The 14,589-nt window shown below is 34.0% G+C and overlaps 2 protein-coding genes and 1 long non-coding RNA gene across 3 annotated transcripts in view; 1 reads left to right on the top strand and 2 right to left on the bottom strand.

The window, feature by feature from the left end:
• Nucleotides 1-3,526, top strand: part of LOC124440330 — a 5,914-nt gene extending 2,388 nt beyond the window's left edge. The window contains exon 3 of the long non-coding RNA XR_006946655.1: nucleotides 2,516-3,526. This is a non-coding gene — a long non-coding RNA (uncharacterized LOC124440330). The remainder of the gene's footprint in view (nucleotides 1-2,515) is intronic.
• Nucleotides 1-8,652, bottom strand: part of LOC124440326 (separin-like) — a 9,866-nt gene extending 1,214 nt beyond the window's left edge. Inside the window, exons 1-13 of the mRNA XM_046990701.1 lie at nucleotides 8,550-8,652; nucleotides 7,652-7,688; nucleotides 6,692-6,850; nucleotides 6,044-6,198; nucleotides 5,180-5,335; nucleotides 4,254-4,421; nucleotides 3,720-3,818; nucleotides 3,584-3,624; nucleotides 3,329-3,383; nucleotides 2,562-2,672; nucleotides 1,926-2,023; nucleotides 1,638-1,721; nucleotides 705-813 (exon numbers count right to left, since the gene is read on the bottom strand). Coding sequence (XP_046846657.1) covers nucleotides 705-813; nucleotides 1,638-1,721; nucleotides 1,926-2,023; nucleotides 2,562-2,672; nucleotides 3,329-3,383; nucleotides 3,584-3,624; nucleotides 3,720-3,818; nucleotides 4,254-4,421; nucleotides 5,180-5,335; nucleotides 6,044-6,198; nucleotides 6,692-6,830 — 1,215 coding nt within the window. The 5' untranslated portion in view covers nucleotides 6,831-6,850; nucleotides 7,652-7,688; nucleotides 8,550-8,652. The remainder of the gene's footprint in view (nucleotides 1-704; nucleotides 814-1,637; nucleotides 1,722-1,925; nucleotides 2,024-2,561; nucleotides 2,673-3,328; nucleotides 3,384-3,583; nucleotides 3,625-3,719; nucleotides 3,819-4,253; nucleotides 4,422-5,179; nucleotides 5,336-6,043; nucleotides 6,199-6,691; nucleotides 6,851-7,651; nucleotides 7,689-8,549) is intronic.
• LOC124440490 lies at nucleotides 8,507-14,589 on the bottom strand. The gene is made up of 9 exons (XM_046990883.1): nucleotides 13,984-14,589; nucleotides 13,183-13,272; nucleotides 12,279-12,353; nucleotides 11,923-12,174; nucleotides 11,658-11,808; nucleotides 11,170-11,262; nucleotides 10,413-10,596; nucleotides 8,934-10,234; nucleotides 8,507-8,760 (listed from the first exon to the last, which is right to left on the bottom strand). Exons 1-9 carry the CDS (start codon nucleotides 14,239-14,241, stop codon nucleotides 8,507-8,509), a joined length of 2,658 nt encoding a protein of 885 aa, XP_046846839.1. The 5' UTR covers nucleotides 14,242-14,589.

Here is a 14,589-nt window from a genome sequence, read left to right as displayed (position 1 = left end):
TTTGTTAGAGACTTTCCAAAAATCCATGAAATTTTTCAGTTACTGGAAGTTTCAACTTTTTCATCAACAGTAAAAAGACCGCAAATAAAAGTATCAGTAATTATTAAGCAAAACGCGTGTTCTGATTAGTCAATCCAAAATGGAAATTTAAATTGATGTCGTGAGAATTCTGAAAACAAATACAATATTTTGCCTAAATTTACTTACAATGCATTTCTGAATAAAGCTTACTACACTACCCTCTTGCTATTATTTTATAAAACAATTACCAAACGCTTTCAAATGTTTAGATGGCCTCATCCAAATACTAGGTATGTTGCTCGCCTTCGTCGGCTCTTGTTTCGCGCGTTTTTCTTAATTCTCGTTTAATTCTCACTTATTTGGACCAAACCATCAAAACACAGTAACCGTTTAGTAATTGTTTAATGAATGTCTAATATTATTCTTTCTTAACGTCATCATCTTGCACAAAATGTATGAGTTTGATCAAAATTATAGTAATCACCTAAAGTAAAATGATAGAAACTAGAAAGCGAGCTTATATTTTCACCTAATTAGAATGTACCTATACAAATCACTACGTAGATATAAAGACATTTTTACGTATATTTATTTCACTAAAATATTCTTTATTTTGTTACTCGAATGATTTGTATTTTGAAAGAGATAGGCATTCGTTTAACTGAAACCCAGAATATACTCACAATTAAACTCCCGCTGCTACATCCCATAATCAAGGCTACTGCACGACAACTGAGTCGCTTTATGTCATCACCATTAAGAAATTCACGTCCACAGCCATGACCAGAGTATCTGAAAATAAATCAAAAATATTGCTACATTTGGCAACATTTTACATTGATCAAACTTGCTCCAGTTGCAGAGTGCTCACGGAAAGCGAGTTCACTTCGTTTATTGATGGAATGATTTCCATTTAGGATGTTTTCCTGTCAATAAACAAGTTGCTTTTCACTAAAAAAATTTTTCCAGGAAATTCAGAAATATTTCCATAATTTCGTAGCAGCACGATAGAAATGATACATTTAACGTAAACGACAATTTTTTCAAAATTTTTTATTGCAAACATGTTTCGGCAAACTTATGACATCTTCAATGCGGTATAATGAATGAAGAGATCATAAGATGGCATAAGTTTGCCGAAACATGTTTGCAATAAAAAATTTAAAAAAGTTGTCGTTTACGTTAAATGCATAAGTTCAGAAATATTTCGTGTTTATGTTTTGGCTACATTACGGAGCACTTTGGGTTGGCAATGTTTTAGAGACTGTTTACAAGAAAATGTTTGACCTAATGTAACGTCTAGGGTTATTAGCTTATTTTAGTTTACACAACTGCAGAGTTGCAGCAGAACGCAACCATCAGCTGGCTATCGCCATTGCCAAAAAAGAGTGCATGTTTCTTGCAATGTCACGTCTTGTCCAAAGGCCAAGGCCAAAGCCAGCTTTTGCCGCAAGATGTGACAATTAATTGTCATAAGAAATAATTGCAAAGACCTTACTAATCTTGACTACGCTGATTTTATTTTGCTCTACAATTTTGTGAAGGTTGAGTAGATAAAATACTGTGTAAAATATTAAATGTACTAAACGCCCACGTATTTGTAATGGAATACTCACAGGAAAAGATCATAATTTGCAAGAGCTTCTTTAAATTCCGATGCTGAAGGAGCACGACCCGCGATACCTTTCCATTCTTTATTACTAAAAAATTTTCATTAACTAGATTTAAAAAAAGGTGACAAGCGTTTAAAAATCATTGCATTATTAAGGAGGATACCGATAAACTGGATTAAAATCAAAAATTCCTTTAAAATAAAAAAATCCCCCTTCTCCTTTGGTTAGCATTTTCACAAATGAGTTAGGTAGATTAATCTCCACTAGTATAAGAAATATTGAAATGCTTACATGGTTGAAAACCAGCTATAAAACCATTCCTCGGTGTTTGGAAGATTATCTTGCGGATTGACGACATAAAATGCCTTATTTGTATCAACTTGTAACCTCTGAGGAAAAAAAAGTTATGAAGTGTAATGATTTATAATTCTCCGTTAGATTGATTCGAGTAACGGACTGGATTAAATTGCTTTTGATTTTGATGTTCAGCCAAATTTTACAAAATTGTACACGCATAATAACTAATAATCACAGAGCTTCTTTACAAAATATGTGCAATAAGTTTATCCATTAACTGATCAATTGAGCAGATAAATGGATGGCGGCAAAAATGAAAACATCACGTGAGTTAAAAACAATCATACTTGGTACGTATTGTTTGCGGGCTCATTTTACTATTACGATTAAAGATAGAGTAAACAATTCATGCCGGTAACATAAATCAACAACTTCTATCTTTTATGGAGGTAACTGCATCCGAGCCCACAGATCTATTTGTCTGCGTAACATGAAATGCGAAAGTTATTCCATGTTCAATTTATCCCTTGGTGCAATAAGAAAATATGCTTTGGGAATGAGATAAGATTCAAATTTAAATTTAGATGCGGCAGAGAATGAATCCCACGATCGTTACAAATGATAATGTACCTTATTTTTATGGAAAAGTAGATGTGCATTGACAAATTGAAGAGATGGCATTCTAGATATTTCTTGATCACGAAGAATTGGCATAGATTCAAATGGTAGATGTTGTATTATCTGCAAAATAAGCGATGCAAAATATAAGATAAATATTTGTCAGTTATCAGTATTAATGAACATGGGTGTACGACGATCGACACTTGTGTGTGTGTGTGTGGGGGGAGGCTCATAATAGAATATGTATGCTATAATCCGTTGAGAACAATAAATTTCGAAAAAACCTTATCAATGCATCCCATACATATATGAATATAACCACGATAAAACTGCCACAGAAAGTTTCAGTTTTTTGTGACATTCACTATGCATCGGGTTGTCCTATACACATTTGTTGTCCCATAATCCAAATACATATTTGTGTTATTTTTTTTTCACGTCAATGCCAAATCACTCATTCCGTTGCTAACGTTTCTGATCTTACAGTTAAATTTCACGCTCTGTTAAAACGAATAAAGATTCGACGATTTTAGAAGTAAAATATTTAATAATGTTAAGCATTTTTGTCAAAAGATACATCGTTCCGTTTGATAGATAATGATTATACACTTAGCAACGTATCTTTACGTGCATGGAAACGTCACTTTTCAACGGCCACAACGACCGTGACAAACATTTCCGTTCAACCCTCAACCAGAATCTGCTGTATCAAACGAAAACTTTTGACGAACGTTGTGATATAATACATGCACACAAGGAATTATTTCAAAATGTACCTTATCAAGAATCAAGACGACTGGACCTCTAAATAATTCATCAGCTTGGTCATCACTAAAATGAAAATTACACAATCCGTGGGTAATTTCACGTGAATATCAAGTTGAACTATAATTAGCTAATGTACATTTTTCTCATAGCTGTGTTATTCTATCATGAACCTGAACATGATGTTTTAATAAATATTTTTCATCAAACAGCTTCGTATTTTTGGTTCGACCCAAATTACTTGAGCAAAAAACGTCGGATATTACCTTTCGTGCTCCTCGAGAAAGCTTGATAACGCTTTTGAAAACTTAAAAAGAAAAATCCATTCGAGTATCGTACGTTGAAGGTGTTTGCTTCTATTTAACAGCAAACTTCTCAGACATTCTTAAAACAACATTTTACCTCAGCAAGACGTTTAGAATCAACTTGAATGCCAGTAAGTTCTTCCAAATTCTTCATAACTTCTTTTGGTAAAAGATAGCAAAAACTATCACATAAAACCTAAGAAAAAACTGTGATTACTGTTTTGCTTGCACCATTTCAGCGTAATCACTTGCATTTCACATTAAATTCAGCCTCTATCCCATACCAATAATCGTCACTTAAAAATGTCTAAAATGTTGAAGCTCTCTCAAGGAGCAAAATACTAGAAGAAAATGTTGTAAAAATGGACAGTTAAAGGAGTGATTACACTCGTATTCTGCCTATATTGCCCAGTTATTCGACAAAAATTTGTCGGGTTATCGGATGTTCTAATTCAAAATAAAACTTTAACAAGGTAATCTAACAAATTGAACATAAACTGAATGCTCATGCTACTAAACTTTGAATGTTGATTTCTCACATGATACAATTTGCAGATAACAATTATGTTGAAACTTCCACCTGCCCCTAAAATCCAACCCCACAAACTCTCCGTACAACAACAAATTATACCTCGAGTAGTTGCTCATTTTCTATTTTAAAGCCCAACATTTCAACTGCCATTTCCTGAATACGATGAATATATGAAGACATTCTTAAACGATCCTTTTCAAGACGACGTCCGGTTAACACACCACGCCATGCTCCGAATAATGTTCTCTCCATTTTCTCCACAAACCTCTACATCGAAAACAAAAGAACAAGATAAAAAGTACGTAGATAAAAAAGCACCGCGATTATCATGATGAAAACCATCAGTTAGCTAACATTACGATTATCTTAAATCCAGCACAAAACGATTGTACAGCTGTGATCGTTTCATTTTCATTTGAGTGTATATTTTTAAGTGTACAAGTTTAGGTAGTTTCACTCAATGATTCAGTGTGTAACATTATGTGTACTTATTAATTGATCTTTGTGTTTTTAAATTTCAAAGAAGATGCACGCTGTTTTTTTTGCATGCAAAGACGTTCGATGCTAATTTAATCAAGATGACATTATCTATACACAGTTTGCTGATGATATAAATACACTTTATTTGCATCACGTGTATTTTTCTATAAATGCTTAGTATATTGTGATGACGTTGCTTTGACGTTTTCAACTGACATAAGTGGGATACTGTCAAAGAACTTGCAAAAATTCAGGAACAAATTGCGTTCAAATGACGGCAAAGTCATCAAAATAACTAGTTTGATACCGGTTTATTATCAAACAGACGTACACTCTGTATCTAAAATAAATTCTTATTCAAATCAATCAACAAAAAGGGAAACAAAGCAATAATATGTGTATAGCTATATCATATAAAATATATATAATAGAATACTTCATAGGAAGACGATTGAAATCTGAAAGCATGTGTAGCAGCTACATTTATATACACGTAAAAATGATAAAGTATAAAGATGCCTCGAATTAAGAATTGATGTTTTTACCTTTAGTTTCTTCTCAATTTGTGTACGTTTTCTCATGTGTTCTCGTCTAGTCTCCAATTTTGAACATTCAGTAAATTCTTGCATGATGGTGGAAAAATCATTTAATATACCATTTTGGAATATTGCATTAAAATCACGAACGACATTGTCTTCGTTCTGTCAACAAAAACAAAACAGAAAGTGACAATACATCAATGAAAATTAATCGCACTTTTTGGGTGCAATTCCCTTTTAAATTTGCAACCATCGCAACTCATCTCTCCTTATGAACAAGGCTCAAAATAACGGCCAAAATATGTTTGGTCAAGATCATCGTTCAACTTCATTTTAGCTCGATCGGGGCCGTAGCTAGAACGTTAATTATGGGGTATTGATACATTCAGGTGTGCCCAACTGATTTTTTAGATAGTGATTCAGCTTTGTAAAAATATCAATCGGGCAAAACTGAATATATATGTCAAAGTAGGTTTTGGCTCTTGACTAACAAACATGACTGGCACAAACGAAAGTGAAAACTGACTACAGATTATGGAATTTGACTTTTCGAGCGCTCCATACGTTAGGATGCATCGCCTTACTGTAGTGATTTTGGGAAAGACATGAAAATATGGCAGATCAAAATAAACGATTGGGTAAAAAGTTGGCTAGTCAACAAGCATTTTCGACCGGTCATGAGCCTTGCCTATGAAACACGTCACAATTTTCTTTCAGCAAGAGTTTGCGTTAAAACCTCATGTAACACGAAAGCAATAGTCATTATGATTGAAAGAGAAATCCAGAGCAGGTTAGGATTGGATCAAGCTGATTTAAATATGCTGGAATATTAAACAACAGATTCTCTTTTACATGCATTGAAAACTTTACCGCCAAATTTATCCAATCACATTCATCATCTTCTCGTGGCATGGCCAGCTTTAAGACCAAAGGCTCACAGTCTTTGCGTAGTCGAGTAATTACCAAATACTTCATGTTATCCGTCGCAGGAACTCGTACAACAAACAGTGTACATACAGTTAAGTCTATAAAAACGATGATAAGTTTATGTTAAAAGCTACAGCCATAAAATTCTTGTTTCGTATTATAACACACAAAAGACGAACGTGAATAGAGCTGCATTTGGCCTGCCAAATAAATTTGTACTACATTTTAAGAAGATTCAAATGACATTATAGTACAATCTCTAGAGTCAAAATTCAAGAGAAATGGTTTGATATTGACTTTTCAATATAGTTGAGACAGACATGGTATTGTAAATTTATTGACTCTTATCTCAGTGTGACTAAAATCGTAGAGATGAAATTTGTTTTAGAGCATAAAGGATAACTTATGAGGTGCTTTTGGGTCCAGACTAAGTGATTCATGTCGACTTCAAATGCAGTAAGTTCAACTGTGTTGCATGTTAATTTTTAATTTTCGAATAGATGTTTCCCATAACGAAAATGAAAGCTCGATTTCATCGAATATCCTTATAATTTAACACAAAGTTTGAGTGTATTTTGGTGAATGTCTTACCATCAGGTAACAAATGAATGGTTTTCATAAAGCAATTCATATCTTCTACAGAAGATTTAGGAAAACCAATACAATCAACCATTGTCTTCATTTGTGATATTTTGTACTCCTCATTATCCAAGCTTCCCAGTTCCAGCATATTCCTCTTTCATCTTCTTCCTAAATTTTAAAATCGCTTTAAAAACAGGGTTTTTTCATATTGAACAGTTGAACACAAAAACTTGATCAATTTCTTTAATGTGGGTGTATGCATTCGTCAGACCATAATGTTTTTTGCTAATAACAAGAAAATGTTATGCTTTCTGCACGTATGCTGTATGCGGTCATTTAAAGGTAATAACGCAATACAATATATGCTAGTGACAAACTTTGGCAAACTAAAAATTCAAATGATGGCTATGAAATGAAAACTTGTAGTGATTTTTTATGAAATCGAATTTAGCTTTTAAGATCAATTTAATCAATAGCTCGTTAGAGATGTTACATACGAAATTTGTCTACAGATAATTCTTAATGTCTTGCCATCAATAAAACATTGAAAATCAACCCTAGGTGACGTAATTTATTATGTGACAACTGTAAACACAAAAAGTATTAAGGACAGAATCGTGCTCGAAACTTGCAAGCGTTTTACAAACTGTTTTCGCTCGAATTATTGAGAACAAAGACGTCGATTCTTGATGTCTTGCTCAACATCATGCAACAATTGTTAATTTATGTCGCAAAGTAAAAACTACCATAAATTTGTTCTTTTGTACAAGTTTAATCGAGATCTACATCATTATATTGGATAAAAAAGAAAAGGTACATTGACTTTATAGCTACATCGATTTGAAACTATCATTTACGGCACTTGTCAACAAAATTGTACCCAAACAATGACCAGAACTACAACACATAAACAAATACATAAAAGCGCAAATGTTCAAATTTGTTTTAGCATTGTGTTTCAAAACGTACCTGTTTTTTACCACTTTCCTTTCCTTTCTTTCCTTTCCTGAAACGTATAATCACATGGTTTATATAGAAAAAGTCGCATACTTGTTAATGTAGCTAGTATTTATCTTGCACACCCAATGAAGAGCTATTTTTGACGTGATACAACAGGCAAATAAGTTCCTTCATTGATGAATATATATTCAAATTAATTATATGCATTTCGGAAATTTCCATAAAGTACAACATGAAATAGCAAACCAATTCCCAAAGGTATAAATGTTGTGGATAAAACTTTGTGTGAAATGCAAAAATATGATAAAAATCCAAGTTTTAAAGATCTCAGGTTGGCCAGCGCTTGCCCCCAATTGCTTGGAATTTTGATAGCTTGTACAACACAGTCCATGTTTTGACTTAATTTTTCCGATGATTATTTTTTGCGCAAGAACTGCATGTTTTGAAGGACTTATAACAGCAGATATTTCACTGGTAAACATCTTGCATTTTCAAAAATTTCTTTGCCAGCTTTACCAGAGAACTTGCTTAAATAACCAAAACCAAAGGTTTTTGCTTAGTCTGCGCGCGTCTTGTTTTAGGGGCTGTTTACATGTACCTGGCAAGCCGGGCTACTTTTTAAAAAACTATTTCCGAGAGTCTATTTTTTTACACAAACTATATGCATAGACATACATAACTCAATACATGTTTCATCCGAAGATATCTGGTGGCAAAACAAAAAAAAAGAAGGTTTTGTCTCGCGCAGTTTTGAGATTTCAAATTTTATGTTTCAAATATGACTTAACTAAACAAACGATTATTCGCCTCTAGATTAATCGATCTTCATCAAACGACGGTTTTATAGAAATATATAAAAAAAAACTATCTATTTTGTATGCGTGTGACTGTAGCTAAGTAAAGGTACCTTATTTTCTGGTTACATCGATGTAGTGTTTGATGTCGTAAAGTTGTAGCCATTGCCATATTCTGATAGAGTGCTGCTTTCTTTGGACTTCTTAACCCTGTGCATAAAACCAGAGCTTGGCAGATACGAGACAACAAAACTGGACTACAGTAAGGAGGCAGATACTCCAACGATGTGTGAAATGAATTCAGCGCGTTTGACATGTCTTTATCTAAAAGCAGTGTACTTATTAGTTCCAATACCCGCGAAGCAGCTTGGATAACATAAAGTCATTCTAGCTGACTTCGTGAGAAAATTCATTTAAACTTTAGCAATCGACTTCAGAAATTCCTATGTCGGGTAGAATCAAGAAATCACACAATTATAAATAAATTATACAGTTACCTTCATCATGTAAGTCATTCATATCAATGCGTTTCCTGAAAGGTCCATCTTCGTTCTTTATCCCATCTTTAGGGGTACAATTCTTTGATGTAATTTTGGTTGATACATTTGAAGCATTATCTTTGATACAAATGTCAGGATCTTTAACACCTCTACGTCTTGAAGTCGCGGAGTTTTTGGTACTTTTGCGATTTGATTTCTTGGATGTCCTTGTCTTACGTTGGTTTTGCTTATCGCCATCAACATCGTTCTCACAATTGGGTTTTTTACTATCACAAAATTTGTCTGGAGTCTGTGGTAAACAATTTGAACTCTTTTTTGAAGAGATGTTTTTTTTTCTACATCGTGTAACACTTGGCTGTTCTACCTTCATTTCAATTTCCGATTGTCTTTTCTTCCTCGTCATAGCAGGACTAAATTTAGGTCTAACAACATTTTCAAATAAATCATTATCCTCATTGTCAATTTCTATTGATTTCTGCACTCGTCGTGTTCTAGTAGTTTCAAACTCTTCAGGAATGGAAATATCCAAGTTAGAAAGCAAATTAGACATGTCTTTTACGTCAACGTCTTCAGTTGCAAAGGGTAGAGAGCTCCCCGCAATTCGCCAAGAATCGAAACCATCATTGCTTATCAATACATGAGCAACTCCCTGTAAGTAATGAAGTAACGATGTCGACATCATATCTAACATGAACGTATCCTTTACAATATCACGGGCACGTTCAAACATATTCAAGCCGTCTTTAACGTTAGCCAGAAGACGGGGGAAATCTCTTTCATTTAAAGCATCATCACCGTCTAATGCATGGGTTTTTAAACCACATTCAAAGAACACAATGAAAGCAATATCATTTTTACGAGGAATTAATTCAACAGTTGTTTGATTTCCACATGTTTTGTGATTCTCCCCTTTCTTCATCATTTTTGAAAATATTTGTTCAAGATAACCAAGCGTCTCTTCATATTTCTCAATATATATACGTCGTAAATCGTGTGATAGCGAGTTAATTGTTTTAAAACAAGAAAGGTCATTTGTCAAAGACAAATACAAGCAGTAACCGTTAAGCAGGTCGATTTGAAGCAGCCCAAGAGAAATTTGCAGATATTCATTCGATGCAAGACTCCTTTGCTTTTGCTCAGACTTTGTCACTTTGGACCATTGCCATCTTTCGACGATATCAACCAACGATGATTCCGGTTCAAAAACATTTAACGCATCTTCCAAATATTTTTTACATTTATGATCACGGTGTAAGAAAGCATATAACTCGGCCAATCGAACATTGAACTCTGAACACCTGAAGCGACAGCATTATAAATTGAGCTACATGCACTTCTTTGATAGTGGATATATTGAACAATTGTTGTAACATTAATCAAGAAAGATAGCGGGAAAAGAAAATGACACAAAGCGCTGGAAAATTTTCACACCTCATGGTTAGATAAATCTTTTCAAATGAAAACACAAATACCCACCTGTTGGCCGATAAAAATCGTCCAGCTGCATCCTTCCCATCGACAAAATATCGTTTGGCTTCCTTCACAGCACCTTGCGACAAACATACTTTACCCAGTTGAAGAAAACAACGTAATAACTCCTCCAAAAGCGAAAAGTCGGAAACTAAAACATGTTTTCCTCTTTCCATGGAAAGGCCAATACCTACAACAAAACAATTGTCAAATAACGAAAATTAATGTTATCGTAATAAATCACGGGGTCTTTCACCATGACGACGTTAACTAATCATCTTTCACCATATTCATTTTATCCAATCATCCTACAGCTTGTTTACGCTAACTAATCATCTTTCACCATATTCAACGAACATACGTACAACTTATTCATGCTAACTACTCATCTTTCACATTATTAATGTTATCCAATCAACCTACAACTTGTTTATGCTAACTAGTCATCTTTCACATTCATGTTATACAATCCTCTTCCAACTTGTTCATGCAAACGAGTCATCTTTCTCCTTCCTCTTCCCTAATCATTTTCATCCTAGTTGATATTATTACCATCCACCTTATTCATGCTATTCATTTATCCTTCAACTTGTTCATGATTTAACAAGTGATCTTTCACCTTATACTCCAGCTCATGTCCAACCATGTTTATACTAATTAATTGTGTAATTCCATCATCCTCAACCTTGTTCATGATTTGCATGTTCTCTTTATGTAACAAACTGATCATACCTTCTCCGCATTGCACAATAATGCTAACTACCTTCTGAATCTTTTACTCTTAAAATGCAATGTTCCACCAAGGCCTCGGCGTGCTTATACGCGTCATCAATGTAATGGAAATAGTCACTAGCACCTGAAATTTCAAAAAAGTAACATTTCACTCAGGTTTCTATGAAACATGCCTTAAAAATAGTTTCAAATGCTTCTAAATTACTGTTGTTCAAGAGGCATGGAAATGGATTGAAAAATAATAAAAAAAAGTTGTTATTTTTTAAGAAAAGACAGGTTGTGATGATTTTCTAACCAAGATTTGGCTCAATTTTCACAAAGTCTTTTCGATAACGCAAGAAAACTTATGAAGTCCAGTTAATTTAGTCCTGAAGCGCAAATTTTTCTGTTCACAAACTTTGAAAACAATAGATTTTGAAATGAAGAACAATAATGTTCTAAAATTAACACTGTACGTAAAACTAAACATGTGGGTGGGTTACTGCATGCAAAAATCTATGAATAAAAATATCAATTTACCTTGAAAATTCACTTCGAGCAAAGATTTTGGAAGTGATAGATATCTTAAAGCGATCAAATTTACTTTCACACGAACAAATTGCGATATTGCTCTTTTAGAGTCTTTTGTTTCTTCAAGAACTTCATGAACATCTTTCCATCCTTCTTCGTACTGTACAATCAAAACTCAACTTGAGATTATAACAACAATGAATGAAAAAAACTCAACTTGAGGCACTACGTAAAACTACCTAAATAATAATGTAGCAAAAAATTTAGTTTATACCAATCCTTTGCATAAATAAAGGTGACTCTTTGCGATTAAAAAGACTTGTCGGTTGGTTTTACAATCATCAAGTGCTGGCATTATATCGTGACATTGATCTAACATCAATTCCGCAGTTGATATATTTCCTTGCTCACACAAGTTCTGTATTGTAATACAACTGGCAACCAAAGCAAACTGTAGGTTTTCTACTCCCCCACAACATGTTGCAAAAGACGAGATAAGCTGCCCTGTTTGGATCTTTGATAATGGCTAAAACACAAATGAATGCACTTCGTATACACTTTAATGTATTGAACCGCGTTAAATTTGAATCACAATGAATCAAACGATTGAAAATTGAGTAACGTACGTACCATATCAAGAAAGCCATAAAATGTGAATGCTACTTGCATCATACGACACGTTTCATTTTCAGAATGGACGTTGATCTAAAGATAAGCAGTAAATTGATAAGTGAGGAATATGATTATCGTTGTTTCGTTTTAAAAAAGGACATTGATCTAAAGACAAACAGTAAATAGATTGGGAAGCAAGAGCGTAGCAAACTGGACATTTCAGTTTTTACTCCCGGTATGCAAATATTTTGTGTTCACAAAATATGAAAAAACAATAGATTTCTAAAGAAATGAATAATGACAATCCTTCAGAATTTACATAGCAAAAGAAAATCTGCAGCATATGCAGTATAGGGAATATACAGTAGGACCACTCTCTGTACATCTTGCTGCTATATATTTAATTAGATTACTGGCTCTCGTTTGCCAGCTCAGCGCTCCGACTGGTCAGAAAAAGCAAATACTTGCTGCCACTATGTTAATCACATGCACAATGAGATATGCGTGGCACAAAAAATTCAATGGAGTGACTCTACTGTACATTCTCTATACTGTGATATGCAGTGGTTGGTTACGCTACTGTTGGTAAGGTACATGATGATCGTTGTTTCGTTATATACGTTCACACAACGAGACATAAAAAGACCATCACATCGTCTTTATTTACATTCTGCATTCTGCACGATTCAACAAAATTGCTTGTTTTTGATCCACAATACACGTAAAAACAACTATTTTTTCTCCCGTTTGAAAATCGTACAAAAATCACATAGTGATGATATTAATTCGGGTGGAAAAATCTAATTAGGAGGATGAAAACTGTAGAATTTATAAAAATATCATGCAAGTGGTCCTCTTGATTGCATTTTTATCGTGCTATTACATGTATAATGATTTTTAAAATGTAGTTTACAGTTCTTACATTTCCCTCTGATTCCGCAATCTGAATCATCATATTGGTCCACGTGTTCACAGCCAAATTCAAACGAGAGATCCATTCAGAAAATCGATTCTGTAAGAGATCATCGGAAAATTTAAACACGTGAATCTAACGGACACGATTAGGGAGTTTGCAAAGAAATATCTACAAAAAATTTCCATCCAGCAAAAAGACATGTGTACTGAACTTTCATAAGTTGTATAAAAGTCAACTTCAGTGGCATATTCAAAGAAAAAAAGAATTCAAAAATTATGGCTCATATAAAGATTTGTCATGTGTGTTTCATAGTTCCTGTTGCCCTTTTGAAATTTGTGGGGTGTTAAATGCACACTCTGTCATAACTAACTCCAGTTGATCTAGTTATGAAACTAATGTCGGAGTAAAAGATTTGTTTATTTACTTGAAAATTTGGCACACACGTTCCTTGCATTCAATATATCATGAACGTTAACGCATGAAGCTCATTATGTTGGTGTCCTTCCTATAAGGTACATAACACTCCAAAAATTATGGATATCCAGACACGCACACATCCACGACTTCCCAAGCCCGTGGAGTAAATCACACTCCAAAAATTATGGATATCCAGACCCGCACACACCCAAGACTTCTGAAGCCCCTGGATAAGCTGACCGCATTTCATAAGAAAAGCATATAACGCCTAAACTTTTGTTAGGCTCAGGGGCTTTGCAAATTTCATATATGATTGGTATTTATTTTCCTTCAGGAGTCTCAACATTTTAAGAATATAGCTATATCCGTAAGTTTACCGAGAGTACCAACCTGTCTCCAAGTAGAAACACCATCAACGCTTTCTCCATTTTCTTCAATGTAATCATTGCTAATGTCATTTGTCTCATACTTTTGATTGTCGACATCTTGTGAGTATTGAAGAATAAAAAGCCAAAAATGAACAGAAGCCAGTAAATCTTGAAGAATTATCGAGTCAGGTTGTCTTTCAAGAATCGTTTGTATTTGAATAAGACAATTTTTAATTTCTTCTTCCACACACTCTCTGAAAAAAAGAATATTAATCTCCATTCGCTGCACATCCTACAACATCAAGACAATCATCACTTAAAGATGAAACCCACGATGTACATGTAAATCAAGGAAACACGAGTATGCGTAGTGGGCGCGTAATTTTTGCTTCTGCTGCAAAATCATCATCCGAGAGCGGATAGTTATATCATCGTTTTCTTGCATAACTTACATCAAATCGTCATTAAAGAATCAGTTCTTAAGAGCAATCTATCTCTTTGTCGAAATCAGAGTCTTTTTAACTGATTCTTTGGTACGTATGTAAAATGTTATCAAAGCTTTATATAACCTTGTAACAGTAGTATGCTCTACTATGTTGTCGACACGTCAGTCAACAACAACAAAAAC

This window comes from Xenia sp. Carnegie-2017, unplaced genomic scaffold, assembly GCF_021976095.1.
Source record: "Xenia sp. Carnegie-2017 unplaced genomic scaffold, XeniaSp_v1 HiC_scaffold_2, whole genome shotgun sequence".
Lineage (NCBI taxonomy): Eukaryota > Metazoa > Cnidaria > Anthozoa > Malacalcyonacea > Xeniidae > Xenia > Xenia sp. Carnegie-2017.
The sequence above is the reverse complement of the archived record's forward strand: the minus strand, read 5'-3'. Positions and strand labels throughout refer to the sequence as shown.

Bases quoted from the DNA above. Each gene is read 5' to 3' on its own strand.
- LOC124440490 (XM_046990883.1), bottom strand. From the start codon at position 14,241: ATGGAGATTAATATTCTTTTTTTCAGAGAGTGTGTGGAAGAAGAAATT. The intron at 12,354-13,182 runs GTAAGAACTGTA...GCTTATCTTTAG, and splicing joins TTGCGGAATCAGAGGGAAAT to ATCAACGTCCATTCTGAAAA. The intron at 8,761-8,933 runs GTAACTGTATAA...CACTGCTTTTAG, and splicing joins GAATGACTTACATGATGAAG to ATAAAGACATGTCAAACGCG.